General features: G+C 38.9%; 5 protein-coding genes across 5 annotated transcripts; 3 read left to right on the forward strand and 2 right to left on the reverse strand.

Moving 5' to 3' along the window:
- Positions 2,317–6,787, forward strand: LOC105159757 (probable glycosyltransferase STELLO2). Its single transcript, XM_011076945.2, has 4 exons — positions 2,317–2,972; positions 3,288–4,527; positions 5,728–5,854; positions 5,998–6,787. The coding sequence occupies exons 1-4, from the start codon at positions 2,507–2,509 to the stop codon at positions 6,463–6,465; spliced, it is 2,301 nt and encodes a 766-aa protein (XP_011075247.1). The 5' UTR covers positions 2,317–2,506; the 3' UTR covers positions 6,466–6,787.
- On the reverse strand, positions 7,048–12,677 carry LOC105159758 (magnesium-chelatase subunit ChlH, chloroplastic). Its single transcript, XM_011076946.2, has 5 exons — positions 11,045–12,677; positions 10,778–10,860; positions 8,321–10,123; positions 7,736–8,212; positions 7,048–7,645 (listed from the first exon to the last, which is right to left on the reverse strand). The coding sequence occupies exons 1-5, from the start codon at positions 12,453–12,455 to the stop codon at positions 7,268–7,270; spliced, it is 4,152 nt and encodes a 1,383-aa protein (XP_011075248.1). The 5' UTR covers positions 12,456–12,677; the 3' UTR covers positions 7,048–7,267.
- Positions 14,002–17,452, forward strand: LOC105159759 (cytoplasmic tRNA 2-thiolation protein 2). Its single transcript, XM_011076947.2, has 7 exons — positions 14,002–14,429; positions 14,882–15,230; positions 15,311–15,397; positions 15,548–15,669; positions 15,800–15,878; positions 16,487–16,878; positions 17,063–17,452. Exons 1-7 carry the CDS (start codon positions 14,002–14,004, stop codon positions 17,109–17,111), a joined length of 1,506 nt encoding a protein of 501 aa, XP_011075249.2. The 3' UTR covers positions 17,112–17,452.
- LOC105159762 (protein N-terminal glutamine amidohydrolase) lies at positions 17,746–20,362 on the reverse strand. The gene is made up of 6 exons (XM_011076949.2): positions 20,228–20,362; positions 19,655–19,760; positions 19,460–19,537; positions 19,224–19,354; positions 18,635–18,759; positions 17,746–18,059 (listed from the first exon to the last, which is right to left on the reverse strand). The coding sequence occupies exons 1-6, from the start codon at positions 20,314–20,316 to the stop codon at positions 17,902–17,904; spliced, it is 687 nt and encodes a 228-aa protein (XP_011075251.1). The 5' UTR covers positions 20,317–20,362; the 3' UTR covers positions 17,746–17,901.
- Positions 20,533–22,163, forward strand: LOC105159760 (DTW domain-containing protein 2). The gene is made up of 2 exons (XM_020693436.1): positions 20,533–20,904; positions 21,588–22,163. The coding sequence occupies exons 1-2, from the start codon at positions 20,553–20,555 to the stop codon at positions 22,037–22,039; spliced, it is 804 nt and encodes a 267-aa protein (XP_020549095.1). The 5' UTR covers positions 20,533–20,552; the 3' UTR covers positions 22,040–22,163.

Here is a 23,078-nt window from a genome sequence, read left to right on the forward strand (position 1 = left end):
TTTAGGTGTTTTAATAGAAAAAGATCAAGTTGTAAGATAACATCTCAAATACTAGAAAAGTCTAAAAATACATTAAAAAGTGAATCAAAAATAACCCGTGACTCGCGGGCTTTTAGGAATCTGCAAAACTAGATAATCAAATTGGGCATAACCCATAACTCACGTGTTATTAGACAGACACCGAGCAGAAATTAAAGAATCCCAAACATAATTGCTTAGTCAATTTATAATATTTAGCAGCTTATTTCGTTGTAATTATATTGGGAGGTTTAGCGACAATAGGATTACGAAAGAAAGAAGGAGAATCAGACTAAATTTATGAATCTTGAAAATTATTATAAATGGGAGAAAGAGAAGAATACTTGGGATTCTTTGGACTGAAAATTGAGAGACTCACATCAAAGCACAAGTGGAGAAGTTGATTCGGTGCCAGAGTAGCAGACTGATCACCCCCGATTTTCGACTCCATGAGCTCTTTTTATCTTTTTATCTTTTGTTTTCTATCTAGTTAGTATGAACTAATTTTCTTTTTGTTAGGGCTTTTGGAAAATCTATTTGAGACAATGTTCTCAGTATTTTATCAAATTAATCTACAGCTTTATTCTCATATATCCATGTGTTACTGTGCTTGTTTTTATAATTTGAGAGCCTAATCAACTTCTAGATAATTAATTATATTGATGAACTTGAAGGAAATTCAACATAGTGAAAAAGATAATTCATAGTGTGATTGAACGATATGTAGGCATACATAGACGTGATTCATCTAATTTTACAGGTTTTTTACAAATCTTAATGCATTATTGTCGCGAGTTTTAAATTGGAGGAACCCACTAATTTCTTGATAATAATAGGTTTGATATAACTCGAGAGAGTATATAGAATTAACTTGAGAAAGACCTCAGTATATGAAAACATTGCCTGCTAGATTAATTTGTGATTCCTACATTTAGGATCAATTAGGTACATCAATTGCCTTAGCATCTTCTCATCTTTGAATCTTCTCCAACACTTTCGTTTAGCTTATTTTAGTTAGTAATTGTTTTTAGTAGTAGTAGTTAACTCATTACTTGAATCACGATCGTCCAAATAATCGTTGATTAGTTATCTTACATTTAAATCCTCGTGGAAAAGATATTTATTATACTACTTGATAACTAGTGCACTTGCTAGTGAATCTATACATATTTCAGTAATCGTTAATCCTAACGAAATGGGTTCGTTATAAATAAAAAAAAATTTAAAAAAGGTGTAAATATACTTTAAAGAAAATCATAATTTTATTTTTTGAAAATATAATTAGAAAATAATCATTATTCCAAGGAACTGTCTCACTCTACTTACCTACACGTACCAAAAGATTGTATTGGACCATTATACTCTCCTCTCTTTTCTTGAAAAATGCATTACCCTATCATTAATATGTTTCAAATATAATTATTCTTTTTTTTAAAAAAAAAATCAACAAATGATTATATGGTTAGGGGAAGTGTCAGTGTCACGTGACCCCATACTAATAAATCAACAACTGACAAATTAACCTCATCTTCCAATCTACACTAAACTTTACTAAAACTCACTTCTCCTTCATACTAAAATATTTGGGGCCATGTGCTTTATGCAGTTTGATGATTTTATTATCTATGTCTATTTTACCCCTTTTTTTTTCATATATTCAGAAAAATATAACTAAGTATTTCAAAAAATTTGAGAAGGATGGATATTAACTAATGTAAGATCTTTTATTTTAATATCGGGTTACATTTAAATATGAATAACACATTTTAAATGTATTAAATATTGTTTTAAAAATGTATTTTGAGTTATTAGTATTAGCTAATATGTCTCTATCTCTCGTCCCATCCCATCCTAACAAATTACAAATAAAATATAAAAGAAAAGTTCCTCGCAAAAAGTATGAAAATACCATAAAAGTAAGGATAAATTATAAAGGGTTTCTCTGAAATTTATCATAATTATAAATATTTTTTTATAATTTGAAAAATTATAAGTACTTTTCTAAAATTACTGGTTGGCTAACAGATATTCTTTTTAACTTATTAGAAGGATGCTATCTCATGAATATTTGTAATATTTAAATAATATAAAATATTAATAATTATCATAAAATTTTATAAAAGTCCGTGCAATTTTTCCTGATTATAAAAGAAAATAAAATGAATCCTATGCTACTAACAAACAAGTCATAATTGCAAGAACAAGACATACTCCCCACTCTGTGCAGTGTAGTTTAACATTTTCTTACCAAACCACACACACACGCACACCAGCATTAGTTACACCCCCCCTCCCCCTCCCCCCCCACCAAAGATTCAGATCAAAGAAGAGAACCAGACTCGAGTCAATGTTTTACTGAATAACGCAAGACTCAAGAGATTAAACTGAGTCAGTCACTTGCACCACCACTCACTTCTTGTAGTGTGTGTTGCGTGTGTGTGTTTTTCTTGGGAGTTTCAGTTTTCAAATCACAATTTGAACCACAGAAATGTTGGTCCAAGATCGCATTGTTCCTCCCTCTGATGCTCCAAAGCTCCACAATCATCAATCTAGAAGCAAGCCCTTTTCGATTCCTTCCAAGAATCTTGATTTCTCAACATGGGCTTCGGAGAATCTGTACAAAATTCTAACAATTCTGCTTCTCATCACCACCGTCGCGGCCTTATTCTTCCTCCGGAACTACTCCACTGCCGGCGGCGATGCGGCGGCGCTGCTCTGCATCCAGTCCACTCAGTCGCATACAATCCACCCCAAGTTTCCACAGATTAATTGGAATTCTATCAACCGCATTGTTGATAAATCAACTCCGTTTTCCAGCTTTCGATCGGAGAAATGGATCGTTGTTTCTGTTTCGGATTACCCCTCTGAGTCTCTGAAGAAAATGACTAAAATTAAAGGGTGGCAAGTGCTTGCGATTGGGAATTCTAAGACTCCAAAAGACTGGAATTTGAAAGGTACTTGTGTGGTACCAAATCTGTAGTTTGAGTTAGTTGGGTTAGCTGTTTTAGTTCTTAAGACGTTCCATTGGTAGCTTTATATGGTTCTTTTCCCCCCCTTAAATGACAGCTTTAGATGGGTTTGATGCTGCAGAAACACGCATTTCTTTAAGAAATTACATCAAAGGATCTTATGATAAGTTAATCTAGTGGGCATGAGTTATCAAAGGATCTTATGAGTTATTTGTTTAATCTCTTAGGCACTCTTGTAATCAGGGATGGATTTTTTCTTGGCTATTGATTTTTATATCTTTGTAACTTTTTCTTTAACAGGTGCTATTTATCTATCGTTGGACATGCAAGCTCAATTGGGGTTTAGGGTGGTTGATTACTTGCCTTATGATTCATATGTTCGAAAAACTGTTGGGTATTTATTTGCCATACAGCATGGTGCACAAAAGATCTATGACGTTGACGATCGAGGTGATGTGATTGATAATGATATAGGGAAACATTTCGATGTCGAGTTGATTGGCGAGGGTGCTAGACAAGAGGTTATTTTGCAATATAGTCATGAGAATCCCAATAGGACAGTTGTGAACCCTTATATACATTTTGGACAGCGGTCTGTTTGGCCAAGGGGATTACCCTTGGAAAAGGTGGGTGACATTGGACATGAGGAGTTCTACACTGAGGTCTTTGGTGGGAAACAGTTTATACAGCAAGGGATTTCCAATGGGCTACCTGATGTGGATTCAGTATTTTACTTTACAAGGAAAGCTGCGCATGAAGCATTTGACATCAGGTTTGATGATCGTGCCCCTAAAGTGGCATTACCTCAGGGTACAATGGTGCCCGTCAATTCATTCAACACAATTTTTCATTCATCTGCCTTCTGGGGCCTTATGCTTCCTGTCTCAGTTAGTACAATGGCTTCCGATGTCTTGAGGGGGTATTGGGCACAGAGACTTTTGTGGGAAGTTGGCGGATATGTTGTGGTGTATCCTCCCACCGCACATCGGTATGACAGAGTTGAAGCATATCCTTTTTCAGAAGAGAAAGATCTTCATGTAAATGTGGGTCGTCTTGTTAACTTCTTGGTGGCATGGAGATCCAATAAGCATAGGTTGTTTGAGAAAATTTTGGAATTGAGCTATGTGATGGCTGAGGAAGGATTTTGGACAGAAAAGGATCTGCAGTTTACTGCTGCTTGGCTTCAAGATCTGCTTGCTGTTGGTTACCAGCAGCCTCGCCTTATGTCTCTTGAATTAGACAGGCCAAGGGCAAATATTGGTCATGGCGATCGGAAGGAGTTTGTACCACAGAAGTTGCCATCTGTGCATCTTGGAGTTAAGGAAGTAGGAACGGTGAATTATGAAATCGGGAACTTGATACGGTGGAGGAAGAATTTTGGAAACGTGGTGCTTATAATGTTCTGCTCTGGATCTGTGGAACGCACTGCACTAGAATGGAGGTTACTCTATGGCAGGATATTTAAGACGGTTATTATATTATCTGGGGAGAAAAATGTTGATCTTGCAGTGGAAGAAGGGCAGTTGGACTACATTTACAAGTATGTGAATCATAATTTGGATTTCTCTCCATCTCCTCTGCTTATGTTCTTTTCCCTAAGTTCATATGGGTAACCACACAGATGTCAGTCACATAACATGCAGTATGAGGAACAAAATCTGTTCAACTGCATAACTGTAGGATAGAACGTCTTCCCCGTCAATTATTATGGCCAAAATATGTTACTCTGCATCAAAATTTTCTTAGGGTAATATGTGAATAGACGTTAATTTACTTGTTTATATTGCTGTTCCTAGCTTGATTTTGGTTAAAGCTTTATACATATGCTTTAGTTTTTCCCTGCAGTAGCAACAAATATAAATAAGATGGTTAGTCCTTCGACTCTTTCCTCCCAACACCATCACTTTTTACCTTATATTTGTTTTTGTATTGGTTGATCAAGTTGTACTATCGTTCAGCATGATCACTTTATATATTTTCTGTTCTTATTTTTGTTTGTCCAAGTTTCACTCTCATTCAGGCCTCTTGTACAATTAGCTATGGGGTTAAGTCTGATGAATACCACCAAAGGACCTTGAACATGCAAAACCAACACCAATAACAAAGAATTCCTCTTAGAGTTGGAGTGCAGTTCTCTCGACTATCACATGATAAGCTTTAATGGACCTTTTGGTTGTTATCACATCACAACTATAGTATAATAGTAAGAGGTGGTTTTGGAAGGGACTATGTTGCTTGCCTTCTACATTTGAGAAATTTGTTTACCTGTAAATATTAGGAGACACTTGTTATTGACCTATCAGTGACCTTCATTAAGGTGGTTTCCCTTAGCTTGCTAATGAGCAACACTTGAAGTGAGGTGACAAACTGATAGGTAGTTCCCCCTGTCAAGTATTAGTCCGACAGATGGTTCTCTGTTTCTTTTCTCTTAACTTACCCAGTAAGTGTCGTGGCGAAATGAACCAATTCTTATTTTGTTATACAATCATCTTTGGTGGACGTGCTCTTTATTGCATTTCAACAGACTATGTTCTGTTCATTTAACTATGTAGAAGAACAACACACGTCCTAACAGACCTGATCATTTTAGTATTGAGACACTGAATGTGCGAGCTTCTCAAAAAGTACCAAGGCATTTAGTGCCAGTAATTGGTAAAAATAGGGCCTGTGTATATGTTATTTCACCTTTACATATTATCTCCATGCTGCTTCTTGATTTAATCTCTCGCATTTTCTTCAGGTATTTGCCAAAATATTTTGATAGATACAGCAGCGCAGATGGCTTTCTATTTCTTCAGGATGATACTGTTCTTAATTACTGGAATTTGCTCCAAGCTGACAAGTCTAAGCTATGGATCACGGATAAGGTAAATAGCTTTTGCTCATTAATTGCCCATCATGAGTTGTGTGCATTTAACTCAAAGTTAAATCTATTGGACAGTACTGTAAACGTACATAATATTGTCATACAAACACTCATGCCCATTGGTATGCTTTATAATGCGTGTAGGTATCCAAGTCTTGGACGAGCGTCTCAGTTGCTGGAAACTCCGATTGGTTCGTGAAGCAAGCAGATATGGTGAAGAAAGTGGTTGCCACAATGCCGGCCCATTTTCAAGTCAATTACAAAGAAAGTGTTAAAGACCAGCAGAGCCTTACGATATGCAATTCAGAGGTATTCTATGTGCCTCGACATTTCGTACCTGACTTTGTCGATCTTGTGAACTTAGTGGGCGGTCTAGATATCCATCACAAAGTTGCAATACCTATGTTCTTTCTGGCAATGGACTCTCCTCAAAATTTTGACTCTGTCTTCAATTCAATGAGATACAAGCAAAAGCTGCAGAGCAATTCTACATCATTTTATTCTGCTGAAGTACCTGCAATTCACCCCTGGAATGTTTCGAGCGAGCAAGACTTCATTAGGCTAATCAGAATCATGGCAGCAGGTGATCCCCTATTGATGGAGTTAGTTTGATGTAAAAAACAAAGACAGCTCAAGTCCTAAGACCTCAAAAGGGGGAGTTAGAAACATATATACTGCAACTTTTTGTTTGTACTATTCTTTCAGAGGATGGCATTCCTTTCTAGATTTTTTTTTCCCCTCCTTTTCTTCATCCTTTTCCTGTTTTGGTAATACTGTTTACTGATTGTAGATCCTGCACAGAAACAAAATGTGGAGAAGTATCTTTTGTTCCTTTTTCCCCTTTAGCAGCTTGAACATGCCAAGTCTTTATTGACATTGTAATTTGTACATTCATATGACATTTTTGCTGCTAAAATATCTGTATTTTGTTTCACCAATGTTTTTCAATTTTGTCTATTACTTCAATATCAATATGGTAAATCATTCAACTAAACTGCAGAGCTTTAAGCACCTGGTTCTTGCAGATTGTTGCATGAAGACCTGACGGCTGGAGCAAATGTGTAAACATGATTTTAGGGCTGAAATGGCGTACTATGTGTTTTTTGAAATATTGTCTTGCAACGTCCTCAAACCTTTGCCGAATTGTCTATGTTATACTTAGCATTGAGAGCATGAATAATGCCAATGGAGGTATTACATGATGACAATGGCAGAAAATTGAATTTATGCGAATCAGAGGTTTACAGGTTACAATTCAGACAACCAACCACCCAGGAAAATGAATACATTGGGATATTGGTGAAAAATTCAGTTCCAATTCTTGAACAGATCCAAAGATCCATCCTACAAGAAGGGAAGGAGAAGAGACCACCTATGTTATTTGCAGTTGACAGTAACTTCTTCAAATCAAGAATCAACGATCAATTCCTTCAATCTTGTCTTCAACTTCTGAGTACAGCTGCCTCAATCTCTCGATGTTTTCTGCAGAAGTTTCCCAGTATCCGCGTCCATTTGCCTCCAAGAACGTCTGAATCAACTTTCTGAATGAGTTTGGATTCGTACTCATGAGTCTGTTGAGCATTTGCTCGTCTTGAATGAAAGTCGTGTTTGCCTCTTCATACACCCAATTGTCGACTTGTCCTGAAGTTGCACTCCAACCAACAGTGTTGGTCAGACGTTTTTCAATCTCACGGACCCCCTCATATCCGGTGGACAGCATGCCCTCATACCATTTAGGATTCAACAACTTGGTTCTTGCATCGAGGCGCACAGTCTCAGAAAGTGTACGGACCTAAATCATCAATACAAGGAAGTTGTCAAAACAAGGTTGCCAACACTCAGGAAAGATTGTTGCAATTGATCTTGAAATTAAAGAATTTACCTGTGCATTAGCTGTGGTAGTGTCAGCTATGTATGCGCTAGGCTTCTTGCCATCCTTCCTGAGGTTTTGTACAAGGTTTGTTGGGTCGGAATCAAAGTAGTGACTAACATCGGTGAGGGAGATCTCTGAGGAGTCAAGATTTTGGAAAGTGGCATCAGCTGTACTCAGAGCCATCTCAAAAATCTTCCGTTTTTCAGTCATGCCCGCACCGGGAGCATCAGAGTCGAATGCAAATGATTTTCGGCTCAAGTACATGTCCTGAAGTTGCTTCTCATCATTCCATGAGGAATTCTCGACAGCAAGGTTAATGTTGGAGGAATATGAGCCTGAGGCGTTTGAGAAGATTCGAGATGCAGCTTCACGCACTTCAACTCCTAACGTTTTCGCTTGTTCTAGCGCGTGTTTTCTCACATAGTTTTGGTCTTCAGGCTCGTCCAGCTCAGCAACCATTTTTACAGCCCGATCAAGAAGATTCATCTGTGAACAGAAGTGAACTTTTATCAGCAGATACACATAAGGAAACGATAGCATGCAGATGAAAGGTAAGTAGAAGCCTTTCATTGAAGTTGAAAAGGCATCAAATACCTGATTAATGAAGAGATCTCTGAAAACACCAGAACAATTGACAACTACATCAACTCTTGGTCTCCCAAGCTCTTCAAGACTCACAGGTTCCACTCGGTTCACACGTCCAAATGTATCAGCAACCGGCCTAACTCCAATCATCCACAAGACCTGAGCCAGTGATTCCCCATATGTCTTGATGTTATCTGTTCCCCATAGTACAAGAGCGACAGTCTCGGGATATTTCCCTCCATTGTCGATCTTTTGCCTCTCAAGCAACCTGTCAACTACCACCTTTGCACTCTGCATAGCTGCAGTTGTCGGAATAGCTTGTGGGTCCAACGCATGGATATTCTTTCCAGTGGGCAACACTTTTGGGTTTCTGATTGGATCCCCTCCTGGACCTGGCTCGACATATTTCCCTTCGAGAGCTTGTTTTAGACTTCCCAACTCATTGTCAGCCACAACTAGCTTCAAGCATTCCCCTAAGAACTGGAACAAGACTCTGAGTTTTTCTCTGTCAGCCCTGTAAAATTTGGTGTTTGATAGGTACTGAATCCATGGTTCATTTAGGCCGAAGCCAAGAATTGATGTCAACTTGTCAGCAACATCAACAACCTGGCCTTTCTTGTTAGTTGTTCTCTCCACAAATGCACTAATCGCCCCACGTGACGCCTCAGTAATCTGGCGAAGGAGTTCAACGTCCCTCAATATGCCCTTGTCACTTCCTCGGTAGACATCTTCAATTTCTCTGCCCACCGTCTCGGCCAATATAGATGGAAGCGAAGAAATTCCATCTTCTGGTCGATCCAAAGCAGCAATGTTGACAAGTGTAGCAACTGCTTCCATTGCAGATGGAGGCTCGCCAATGACATGAAGACCACAGGGTAGCAAACGGGATTCGATTTCCATAATTTTGGAATACACCTTTCCAACCACAAGGTCTCGCTCTTTGGCAGAGATTTCCACTCCCTCTTCTGGAAGATCCACGTCCTTGTCCAGATTGCACTGCCTAGCTGTGCTGATGATAGAGTTCACGATTTGAGGGCCACGTCCCGTGTCTTTAAGGGATTGGTATGAGGATATCAGCTCGCTCAGCTGCTTGAGTCCTTTGTAAAGCCCCGCGTTTTCAGCCGGAGGAGTCAAGTAACTAATGGTATTCGCATAGCTTCGACGCTTAGCAACGGTGGCTTCAGATGGGTTGTTGGCTGCATAGTAGTAGACATTGGGAATGTTCCCAATGAGACTGTCGGGGTAACAAACGTCACTCATACCAACCTGCTTCCCAGGCATGAATTCAAGAGAACCATGAGTGCCAAAGTGCAGAACCGCATCAGCCTTGAAGATTTTCTCGACAAATGAGTAGTAAGCAGCAAATCCGTGGTGTGGACTTGCTGATTTAGAGAAGAGTAGCCGCATCGGATCACCCTCATAGCCAAATGTGGGCTGAACACCAATAAAGACGTTTCCGTATTGTTTACCGTAAACAAGGAGGTTTTCTCCATCAGAGTTCAAATTACCCGGGGGCTTTCCCCAGTTTTCTTCAAGAGCAGTGGCATATGGAGTCAGATTCTGGTATTCTCTCACACCCATCTTGTAGGCTATGTTAAGATTTGGGCTGTTAAACTGAGCCTCTTTGTCGTGAATTATATCTTCTATCAAGGCTTCAGCAGTTTCTGGAAGGCCTTCCACACTGTAGCCATCACTCTTGAGATCTTTAAGTACAGAGTAAATGGAAGCGAAAACATTCAAGTAAGCAGCAGTTCCAACATTGCCTTTGTCTGGGGGAAAGCTAAATACGGTGATAGCCAGCTTCTTCTCTGCCTGCATATGATTAAGAAATGAAACTTCTATCCAAAAATGTAATATCTTACTCTAGGTCTACGGTACATAATCGATATAGTGAAAGCTTGAAAAGCCGAGTAAAGTTATACAAGAAACATAAAAGTAAGAAAACTGTATCTTCTTTGCATCAGTTTATCTTCTTTCGTGTTGATTCAATCTCTAAGTGGAAAATACCTCTCAATATCTTCTTCATGACAAACTGTGAAAACTGAAATCTAGAAGCATAACTTGAGACGACCAATGCTCAAGCAAAGAAATCATGGTAGCAAGAAATGAATCAGGCCAATTGTTTAGGAATTATTATGTTGCTGTAAACTTATTGTGTTAACATCTTTAGTTAAATTATAACCAAAGACTAATGAATTTCTAATCAGTTTACTCTGTCAGATTTCTCATACGATCTTTTTTTTGGAAGTAGGACATATCCCATTCCTGACAGCCCAAACGAGTATGCAATTGAAGTGCACCAAAATGGGAGAAACCATTCATAACTCTGAATTACGTTGATTCCATTTCCTTGCAGATCATTGATTTGATAGTTTTGAAGATTTCTTGAATACTTTGCTAGTTTTGGTTAGTCTTTAATAGAACTACTACCATACAAGTTCTAATCTTATATAAACCAGTAGGTACCTTGGATTTCCTCTTGAGCTCAGCCCATTTAATGGCTCTAGTGCAGAGTTGCTCCACTCTTTTGTGAAGAGCATGTGATTTTCCTGCAATTATATAGTGGAATATTCAAAAAGATGAGTACATGAATCCACCAGAAATGCAAGATACGGAAAGAAAAGAGATGATCAATAGCAAGTATCTATATGTAGTGATCCTGCAGAAGAAACTGAAACAATCATTTCTTAAAATTCAAAGGAAAAAGGAAAGGAGCAGCCAAAATTCACTTGCCTGTTCTAGGATCTCGGCCTGCAAAAACAATTGGCTCCATTCCCCCATCAAGCTCCGGAAGAGCAACTTGTAGAGCCACCTGGATCGGGTGGAGCCCCAATGTGCTGTTCAACCACTCCTCTGTTGTCTGGAACACCAACGGCAAGGCCACAATATAAGGCACATCAAGCTTCATCAACGCCTCGACGGCCCTTGGATGGTCCTGCCTTGCTGGACCTCCAACAAGAGCAAAACCAGTAAGTGATACGACCGAGTTCACCATCGGCTTCTTCGTGATTGGATCAATAAAGTACCTCTCGACTGGACCCGAGAAGTCGAGACCACCAGCAAATATTGGTATGACTTTAGCCCCTCTAGCTTCCAGCTCCATGATCACAGCCACATAATGACTCTCGTCACCTGTAACAATATGACTCCTTTGCAAAACGAGTCCAATAACAGGAGAATTTGGATTCTTGAGCTGCTCATTTGTATCTCTCCTAGTAGCATACCAATTCAGGTACTCCTTCACATCATCATACATACAAGGAGCCAAAGGGTGCCAAATTCCGCTGTCCAAGTACAGCACCGGATCCGAGTACTCAATCTTCGTCCCTTTTAAAGCAGGAACATAAGAACCGGAAATCATCTTCAAGAAATTCACCAGATTATCCGGTGAACCCCCAAGCCAAAACTGCAGGCTAAGTATGTACATCCTAGCATCTTGCGCCTTATCACTTGGTAAGTACTTCAAAACCTTAGGCAGTGTCCTCACAAGTTTCAACATGCTGTCAGCAAAGCCCGCAGACGACTTGTTCTTCTTCTTGAATAGCTGGAAAAATGGGCTTTTCGACTGCCCGAGCTGCGACATACTGAATGAGCCCAACTTGTTGAGTCTCATTACTTCAGGCATTGATGGGAATACCAACACAGCGTCAAGCCTCTCCCTCTCTTTCTCCACTGCATCCTTAACCTTTAAGGCCAGTTCCTCCACAAAAATCAATGATCCTATAAAGATATTCGCATCCTCGAGATCTTTACAGAAAGTTTTGTAGGTATTCGCATCTCTAAGCTCCTCAACCAAGTACCCCACAACTTCAAATGAAGCATACTGTCCACTCTGGTTAAGACTTTGAACTGCAGCTGTGAGGGATGATTGGTACTGAGCTTCTAAAACTACATACACAATTTTCACAGTGGGGAGGCCATTGGATGACTTTTCGGGCACGATCCTCCTGACTTCGGGTGTGGTTTGAGTGAACAAACCATTGCCAATTGCAGCGCATTTGAACTTATGAGATGACTGTGTGTTGGTGTTATTGAATTTTTTAGGAAGAAAAGAGTGAAGGAAATAGTTCTTTTGTGAAAATGAAGAAAGGTGTTCTACTTTTGAGTTGGGCAGTGTAAATGGCGATGAAACCAAAGAAGCCATGCTGAAACTTTCTGTATATCTCAAGAAACAAGAATTCTGGTTCTTGATTACACAGAAGGAACTGAAGTTGCAAAAGAAAAAATAATATGTACACAGAGAGCTAAAGAGCAGAAAGAGTAGAATCAATGAAGAAAAAGGTGTGAATTAATGTACCTTTTGAGAAGGGCTTTCTGCTGCTTCTGCAGCGGTTCAAGAACTCTTCTCTGTTGGAAGACGAAGAAGTGTTTTTTTATATATTTCTTAGTGGAGGGGGGAAGTGAAAAAACAGTTGGTGTATCAGTCAGTGGTCAGCAGTGGGACACGTGTCAACAAGGGTAGACAGCATTTTGAGGCTGAGTTTCTCTTCGTAGGATTTTAGAGAGAGGAGAGAGAAGTGGGATTGTCTAGTTGTACTTAGTCTATCTGTGATGAAGTTTCTTGAATTCTGATTGGTTGGTTTGGATTTCCTGGAATTGAAGAGGAGGTAAGAAAGGTTGGATGATGATAGAGGATTTAACAGATAGACTCCCAGATTTTTATGTCACTATTACAATACCCTTTTCGCTCGTGGAGATTCTTGTTTCCCAGTTTGTGACCCTCAGTGAAAAGGAACTGATATTTTTTGTGTGTATACGAATGGGTCCAGGTATCGCACTTCTTTACCCTTCACCAGATGAAGAAAAATACAAGAGTAAAAACAAAGAAATCATTAACACTGTGCTCAGCACACACCAAAACACACACGTAGATGTTCTGCTCACCACCAATTCTTTTGGTTCAGCATTGATTTTTCTAGGTAAAATGAGAATGTCTGGTGGTTAATCAATTTGAATTCTGCAGAAGAAGTATCTTAATTTGTAGTGCAAGTTCAAGAACTTTCTTGTTTCTTCCAAGAACTTTCTTCAATGTGTGATATTAGTATATGCTGCTTTGCAAGCATCAATCTTTTTCAGCTCAATGAAGTTTTCAATTATTGAAATCAAATTCTGAAATAGCACAACTATATCATCTCGCCCGAAAAGCGAGCCATTTCTGTCCTCAATAATCAGGCTACTCATGGGCCCTGGAGATTACATTCAAACCGGTGAACGGCGGAGGAGGAGAAATCTGCAGCGGGCTAGGCGGCGGAAATGGGCAATGTAGCATGAGAAATGCGATAGATGCAGAGTTATGAGTCTGTTTTACAGTTTCACCGAGAAAGAACTGATACAAGCCCATGTAGGTGTACTTAGTGGGCAATTAGGGCCAATCCAGTATTTGCTCAGGCCCATTACCATTAGCTCATTTAATAGCTCCCCAAGCCTATTACTAGACCCAATTGAATCTCATTAGCCCATTCAGTATCTGGGTGGCCCAATAGAAGATAATTGAGTTTCTGATCAGGCCCATTTCTTGAATTTCATTAGCCCCACAGTGCCATTGTAGATCTGATTGACCCAATAGAATCTGATTATCCCATTCAGTAACTGAGTAGGCCCATTACTGCCATGGGTGGCCCAATTCTGTCCTACCCAAGCCCATCATTATATCCTAATGGGCCAATTAAGTTTACTTAGCATCATTGAATATGTTCGCAGGTCCATTAGAATATTTTCACAACCCCATTGAAGTTTACTTCTGTATGATTGTAAAGAGTGAAAAAAAGAAAATCGGAAAAATGGCGTGCAATTCGGCGACTTGCCAATCCGGTTGCTACGGAGATGAACATTCCGTCGACGAAGACGACCAGAAACGGCCGCCGGTGCAGGAAGACGGAGTTTCGGCTGGTGGCGGAAACTTCAATTGCGACGGCCTCTGCATCAAGTGCAAGGTTAACGAAACTATCGCCGCCACCCACCCCGCTGTTAGTGAAGGCGGCGGAGACCGCGGAAGATTCTGTGCCGATTGCTTTCGGAGTAATTTATTCGGGAAGTTTCGCTTCGCTGTCACTTCGAATGCAATGATTTCGTCTTCCGATAATGTTCTCGTCGCGTTCTCTGGTGGTCCTTCCTCTAGGTATTGCTCTGTGTGTGTGTTGAAGTTTGTGAGTCTGCAATTGATTGTGCATTGGAGCTGATTAAATGAGAAGAACCTTATTTCTCTAAGCTTGGATGCTGAGCCTGAATTACTTGGAGTTCCTGATTTTTATGAGCTTGCCTTGATCAAGTGTCAGCAAGAAACTTTTTCAGAAGAAATACTTAGAGAAGATCGACTCATTGTATAACTTTTTAGAGCTTGGTTTCGATTTTTTTGCGTAGAAGTGAGGTACCTCGAAGTTCATTCGGGAAACAATGCAACGTATACATTGGGCCAGCTTAAATTGGCAATCTTTCCATATGCGGAGAGAACTGATACTCTACTTTCTTTAGTCGGAATTTTCTTGATAAATGTCAAAGATATGAGCATAAAAAAATCACATTTTTATTTTTGATTGACTTAGATTTTCTAAGCACGTTCTTTATTTTCAGGGTGGCTCTTCAATTTGTTCATGAGATGCAGCAAAAAGCACAGAAGAATTTTGAAGCAAGTAGAGATAGATTGTTACCAGTATTTGGAGTTGGGGTCGCCTATATTGATGAAAGTACCATTTATCCAGTTTCTTCTCATGATTATGATGGAGCAATCAATCAGATGAAACTCATTGTGGCAAGTTTAGCACCGCCGGCCAAACAATTTTTTGTTGTTCCAACTCAAAGTATTTATTCACATGATTCTACGGATGGAAAAGATCGATTGACTGAGTTATTTGGTGCTGTCAGTGATATTACTGGAAAAGAAGATCTACAAGTGCATCTCCGCATGCTATCTTTGCAGAAGGTCTGTCTCTATACCACTTCTTTAATTAAAATCAGATGATGGACAAGCAGAAAATTCAGTATGCTGTATCCGCTATGCAGGTTGCTCTTGAAAATGGATACACCAAAGTTGTGATGGGAACATGCACATCCCAGATAGCATGTCATGTCCTTGAAGCAACTGTCAAGGTTAGCCCCTACTACCATATTGGACGAATAACATACTAATATGTTGTTTTCCGTTAGTGGGTGCTCTACTTTGTTCCTAAGTTAAGTGATATTAGAAACAGGGAAAGCTTAGCATCAAACACATAAGCTATTTATATCTTGTTTTACCAGGGACAGGGTTTCTCATTAGCTGCGGATATCCAGTATGTTGATGCTAGGTGGAAGATACCGGTGGTTCTTCCTCTTCGTGACTGTCTATCTGAAGAGTTGAACATGTGCTGCATTTTGGACAGGTTTGCATATGATCTTATATTTCCTTGATGGTGGAGAGTCTTATTGGATGTTATATAATTTTCTCTGTGTGTACCTTCTTTTGATGAAATTAGTTCTTTGTTATGTACCTCTTATTTTTTGTCAGGGCAGTTTAAAGACTGTAGAAGCATTTCAGCGACCTCGCTCTGGCATCAATGGCTTGATATCATCATTTGTTAAATTATTGCAGGTAGGAATCCCTTGGATGTATCTCTTTGTTAAGCTCCGGCAGCAATCCCTTTCAAGTACTGTAAAAATAATTGAAAAAAACATGCTCAGGTTAAGATGAAATTTTTAATGAAAATTGTGTATGAGCACATTGGGTATAGTAGTCCAATACGGCATTATCAAAACATTTCAATTTTCAACTTATTGTGAAAGGCAGAAGTGGAGACCCTTTGTCGCGACCAGAAGTACATGAAGCTTATAAGTCTAGGTTAGTCTCGTGAGGCTTGGCTCCAAGAATTAAAATTAATAATAATAATAATAGTTGTGAGGAAGAGTCTTTCAGAAATATTGTGGAGTGCCTCCATTCTATTCCCTTCAAAAGCTGATTTGTGAATCCACCACTTTGCCTGCATTACTCAGAAGAAGGCAACAGTAAGTGACTCTACCAAGTGAATCATTCTTGCTTGCATTAGTAGAACAAAAATTATCTCATGGTCAAACAAATTCGTTGGCATCATAAGTTGCATGGAAATTTACTTCTCCTTGGAATAAACTTGTGATAACTTGATGTGTGTTTGTTTTTCTGGATCAGCATCTGATCAACCTTTGCATTCGATATTCTTTTTGCAGGAGGAAAATCCTTCACGAGAAAGCACAATTGTGAGGACAGCAGGGAAGCTCACACCTTTCTGTTTCAACAGGATTCCAGAAGTTGGTGATAATAATGGCTGTTTGGCTACTAAGAGGCGGCAAAAGAAATACAACTTGAAGCCCAGTGAATCTCTACCCCCTGAGTCTTACTGCCTTATATGCAATAATCCACTTAAGAAACCCAACGGCACAAGTTCAAACCATTTTCACGATGGGAGAGCAAGTTCTGAAATTTATGCATCTACATGCTCAAGTTGCCAATATCAGATTCTTCCAAAGGATCCCACATTACTGGAGAACTTCTTTTTGCTGCTTCCTCAGTCCATGACAACCCTGGCTAAGGATAGCCGTGACAACCACAAGTTGCTAAGGTGAAGTTTTATGCTGAATTTTGGTTGTCTATACATCAAAACCAATTTATTCGATTTTTGTTTTCTTTTCTAGCAGACACCATGTTCTGCTGGTGGAAAGATGCTTATCATCATTTTTCATATATCATAAACCAACAAGTGCTATCTTCTAAATGTTTTTTTCCCCTTTTTGGTTTATCCCCAGAGACCAAATACAAGATTGTCTGTTGTCAGATAGCGATGATGGGGCCTGAATCTGTGATTTCCCGCTCATCGATGTACAATAGAGTGTAGGCAGTCTTTGCCATGTTCTCGTGCTAGAGCATTAGTCTCTGCATTCCTTGACTGGGCAAGCGATGACTTGCAGCTGGAAGCAGGATAGAGGAATGAATTAGACTCCGTACATTATTGTTACATGTTAGTAGATGGTTTGCCCAAAATGGAGCCTGAAGCAAACAGAAAGAAGCAATCACTTGGCTTTTGATACTATTTGGAGGTGTAATGGTTTTAACTCAAGTTGTGATTCTAGTGTTAACATGACACTGCTTGCCTGAATGATATTATTATGAAAAGTGTAGAGTTGCTTTTTTGAAAATATGCTTCCTTGTGTGGGCTTAGCTGTCCGTTAGTTAGATGAGAAAATGCTGCAACAATAGGCACAGTAATTTTATACGTCCTGAAAGAGATGCAGGAGCTGTCGTATCCAGAGTGTCGTTGGCTGAAATCTGCTGTCCTCAAATTAGTCTTACAACTCTCAGAAACCGAGAAGTATTTAATAAATGAAACTCAACAGGTTAACTCCAAAATTAGAACACATTAACAGCAAAGATCTTAATGGATTCATATTGTATAACATAATATAACGACCAAGAAAACACATGCACAGCATAAGTATAAATCTTTGATGCATTCATTGATCCAAAAATGTTTAATTTACTGTCTTCATAAGGTAAGATCAGATATCAGTTTCTGTGTACCAGGTGGTGATACAAGATGCTTTCCTAAGCATAAAACTCAATGCTGCCACCTAATTTTCACCAATTATCAGGAAATCTTTGAAAAGAATTCCTCTAAATGGCTTTCACTCACTAGCACACCAAGCTTTTGGTTCAATACAGCATCTATAGTATCAGGTCCAATGCTTTTCACAACATTGGCAGAGGACATCTCCATGTACTCATTCAGGTTATGATCAGTTCCATCTACAGAAACAAAATACAGGTCAGCATATGAAACAACGACATTGCCTGGAAACAACTTTCCGCAGAGATGGAATAGGGGGAAATAAAAGAAGAAGAGGAGAGAGCAAAGTATCAAACATATTAAAAAAAATCCATTATTAACTTAATTCACATTGGAGCCTAAAAAATGTCATGAGGTTTATATTGCTTCAACTCTCCGAAACTTCATAGACATGCCAGCACGTTTCCCCTTTCACATATCATATTTTCCAATGAGAAAAGAAAAAAGTTGTTTCTTGCTATTCTTCATTTAGCAAGAGGGGAAGAACTTGTACTAGCATTGTTGACACACTTGTACAAATTTAAATGACTAATATTTATTTATCAATCCTACAACTATTTATTTATGCATTATTTGAAATCTTTATATAGTATAAAGAATGGAAGAGGGGCTAAAAGTAACTACCACAATCTCTCAACTTGTGCTGATTTATCAAGTGGTAAGTAGAAACTTAAAGCAATGTAGTGATCTTAGATGATTAGACAGGAATTAGTAAGATGAAGTGTGAAATTCAATGAGAAACCAGAATTCTTACCTTCTGCAATAATTACTTCATATGAAGGAGGTGGAGAAATCCAGTTTCCAGCAGAATCTTTCATGTGTCTTCTGTCAGATGCAAAAGATCGCAGGAATACTGGTGCATGTACAATCCGAAAAAACCTGAAAGTACCAAATTGACCATTTTCAGACAGAACAAAGAAATTCCTTGAAAAATCTTCCTGGTTACTGTAAAACCATGTTTACAACCATAAAATACCACAAGGGTGATGGTTCATTCCAGTTCAAATTGGACCAGTACATTGTTAATTCAGATTTGTTTTCCATGAGCCTTTGCGTTATCCGTATATAACTGGTATGGTATACATTTTACAATTTGTTATTTTTCCCTTAAGTATTGCATATTTGGAGAAATGAAGATAAAGAACATAGAAGAATTTTTCTCCACATGCAGAAAGAATTCCTTCAGGGACAACAAAAATTAGATCTGGCAGAGATGGTATGGCTACAGCTGAAGTGATTTACAGAAACAGCACACATATTTGCAGTTGATCTGTACCTGAAAGCTACACCATAGAAATCAAAACATCCCACAGAATGTCATGATAGCATCTAAATATTCTTACCTCTGAAACTCAGAGAATAGTTGAAATGAAGGCCGAATAGTTTCTGCAACATATGTGGCTAATGGAGATGGGAAAGGAAGGCTTGAATCTAAATCCCACACTAGATGAGGCAGGTTGCTATCTTTTCTTTTCTGCAAGAGACATTATGAGACATGACGGTCAAAACCTTTTCCCTTCTCTACCACATTTGTTGGCCAGAAATGTTCCGTTCTTCAATAACATCATAAGTTTCTTACTTGTACACAGATAACATGATAATCCCAGAGAATCACCCCATCTGCTCTCGGGCTTGCCTTTTGATGCCACAATGGTATCTGATAAAAGGTGATCAATTTGAGTCTCGGTTTACTGACATTGTGTACTCAGCATTTCAAGAATACAGGGACAAGGAATCAAGAATTAATTGATCACGACCAACCAAAATTACTTGCCTGCTTTTTTTCATTGGAAATGAAAACCACATATAGATCAGATCCATCTGATTTCGCGATCCCATCCTCTGAGAGCTTCTTACATAGCAAATATACATTCTCCTCACTATCAAAATCAAAAAGTGGACAAACTTAACATCCAAACTATGAAAATGCTAAAACCAAATTCAATCATACAGTTCATCAATCAAAATACATCAAAAAAAACACTAAGCTCATAAAACTTAAAATCACACACGATCAATAGTATTTCCACCGAAGAAACATTAGTAACACATCAGATCATAACAAACTATCCGACAACATCTGAATTGCATTTCAAGATTTCGTTCTCCTTTCCCCCCCTCCGTCCGCGTATTGAAAATCTAAAAATGCATCCAATAAATTCAGATACCGATTCCAACACTGACCCATAACAGCAAACATCAGAATAAAGCAATCTGCAAATTACACAAACAAATAACAACAAAAAGACAAAAAGGGTTGCACATGTGATCAATCAAAACATGCACATAGTTTAACAACTTAGAGAGAGAGAGAGAGAGAGAGAAAGGGAAAGAAGAATCTAAATACCAGTAACAAGGGGTGTGATGGAAACGAGAAACTCCAGGAAGTGCAGCTGGTGAAGAAGAAGAAGTCGCGTCCACATTCAAAGTCGCCATTGTTTTTTAGTATATTTTCTTGATTTTCCTCCAATCTTCTATACTATCATAGCTAATGGGCTTTCATTCTTGACGGGCCTCTCGGAAATCAGCCCAAATTTGGGCTGTAAGTATTTGATTATTTGGGCTTTAGTGACTTAAAGACCCACTCTCGTTTGGGCTACTCTTTAATCATTTAAAAAGGCCCATTAGTTTCCTTTTAACGTAGTACTCTTTCAGATCAGAAGAAAAGCCCAATGGACTTGCCTGAAGAAGTTGCGTCAGCCACCTCCTCCGCCGGCGACCATAACCAAACACGGCGGATAATCTGCACCACCGGCTGCGGCCGCCCCGTAAACGTGTGCCTTTGCCACACCCTCCCGTCAACTCCCATCCCCACGGCCGCAAAAATCGTGATCCTCCACCATCCACATGAGCGCCGCCACAAGCTTGCCACCGTGCCCCTCCTATCCAGATGCCTCCTGAACTGCGAAATTATTGTCGGACGTAAGCTGAAATACGGTCAATCGAAGCTTCTCGATTCTCTCCATGATCAAGCTTGTGAAAACCCCAATTTGCCTCTTGGTCGAGCTCTTTATCTCTTCCCTGGTATGTCGCTAACATCAAACTGAAATGGTTTTTATTTCTTTATGTTTCCTCTCTTTTGAGCTAGTGCTTTCTGACTGTCGTATTTACCTCGTGCGAAAACTGTTGGACCTTGCTTTATTTAATTTTCTACGATAAACGCCTGTGAATCAAGTAGGTTTCTAATACTGATATTGCGAAAGTGAAAAAAATGATCCGTGCATTAATATTGTGTCTTGTGAATGTAAATGGATTTACCTCGTGTATCTTTCTGTAACCACGGTTGAGAGTGAGATAAGGTGTTAATCTTAAAGTCGTAGCCAAGAATAAGTTCCAAAGCCCAACGGAGCTCCATCAGGTAATAGAGAGACATGTGTGAGTTATACTAATCACTAGGTGTTGTATTCGATTTCTTTTTTTGGAACAAAAGAAAGAACCAATTTGGGGTAACCTTTTACTTTTTTTCTTCTCTCTTTTGATGTTTGAAGCCATGCCTTAGTGGTATTATATTGTGTGGAATGATCCTCGCCATAAATTCATATGGATAGTTTTGATGGAAACTGTGTTAAAACACATCGCTTGAATTATTGGGTTCTTTTTTCTTTCCCATTTCTGCTTCTTTCTACTATTTCCCATTGATATGAATACATGCAAAACGAGCCACATGCATATATGTGTTTCTGGTGTTGATGGGAGCACTTTATTAGGTCCAAATGCCTTGCCATTTGCTGAAGTTAATCGGTTTGGTTCCTCTTGTGATTTCATTGGCATGGATGATTTCGTTCTGATTCTTTTTGATGGAACATGGAAGCATGCCAAGGAAATGGTGCTTGCAAGTTTACCATTTTTATCCAAGTTTGCCATTCAAGTTTGTTTAGATTTTGATGCTGGGGTTGATGGTGGTACTATTTTTGACTCGGACTTGATTCTGAGGAAAGAACCATTTGCTGGATGTATGAGTACAATGGAGGCAGTTGCCAGGTGTTTACGAGTCCTCGAGCCTAATGGTATTGATATTGAGACAAGGATAATTGAGGTTTTGAAAGCTATGGTTAGTTTTCAGGCTTGCTTCTTGAAGCCCATGAAGCCTAGACCAAGATTAATGAAAACTAGTACGGGAAGAAATGACAAGAGCGATAGCACTGACTCGGTCTGTTAATGATATTCAAGTTTCTTACCAAGTCCTTTTTGTTAACAATTTGTAGTTCTCCAAAAAAAAAATGCAGGTACCAGTTTAATAACCTGTTCTTTACCATAATGTTAAAATATTATTTTTTTGGTGATCTCGGAGATTCTTAATTTGAAGTGTACAGAAGTATGAGGCTCGCTTAGAAATTTTATTTTCTTCATTGTGCTGCTCTCTTTCTTTGTGGTTTTATTGTTTTACATTTCAAATACTGATGGGGGACATTCTTGCAATCACAACCTAAGAGATCAACAACATCTAAAGGTAATGTCAAGCCAAAATTAGTTAAGATAAGAGGAACAATAAAAATATGGCAGGCTTCAAGATTCTCAAAATTTGTTGCATTTATGATGAAAATACATACATATGCTTTACTACAAGTATTTGAGTCCCTTCATTTTGGAACTTCATGAGTTCCTCTAAAGCTCAAGTTGTTTAATTATATCTACTATTCAAAATTACGATTTGTGCCCTTTTTCTTCTCCTATTCCATATGTTATAAATTCTCAATAATTTAAGGCCGGATCTTTTTCGGATATGGTTGAGAATGATTAATACAATTCAAAGACAGACATGTTCCTTTATTCGAACTGAGGAGGGCCTGTGTTGGTAATGTCAGGCTGGTGGTGGGGATCCTCATGTGCTTTATCCTTTCTTTTATCCCATGATAAGTGTGCTCTGGATTGACCTCCATATCCTGCTCGGCAGTTCTTGTCTATCCATCTTTATTATCTCTCAGTTCTGCTAGATTGACTCAGAAGCATGCAACTACTGTAGAAAATGTGAGAAGCTGAAGCCAGAAGCACCAAGCCTGCACCGGGTTTCGACTTTCTATATCTCCCTTCTTTGTGCTTCATAGTAAAGTATTTGGAAATTCTAGTATGAATCAGGTTTGCTCGAATCTAAACCAATCATATGATGAGTGAATTACACTTGTCATGTGATTGATACAAATGTAAGAAAGCGATTGATCACATAGCCAATACAATTGCGGTATGTTCGATCTGGCCAA

The sequence above is a fragment of the Sesamum indicum genome, linkage group LG4 (genome assembly GCF_000512975.1).
Source record: "Sesamum indicum cultivar Zhongzhi No. 13 linkage group LG4, S_indicum_v1.0, whole genome shotgun sequence".
Lineage (NCBI taxonomy): Eukaryota > Viridiplantae > Streptophyta > Magnoliopsida > Lamiales > Pedaliaceae > Sesamum > Sesamum indicum.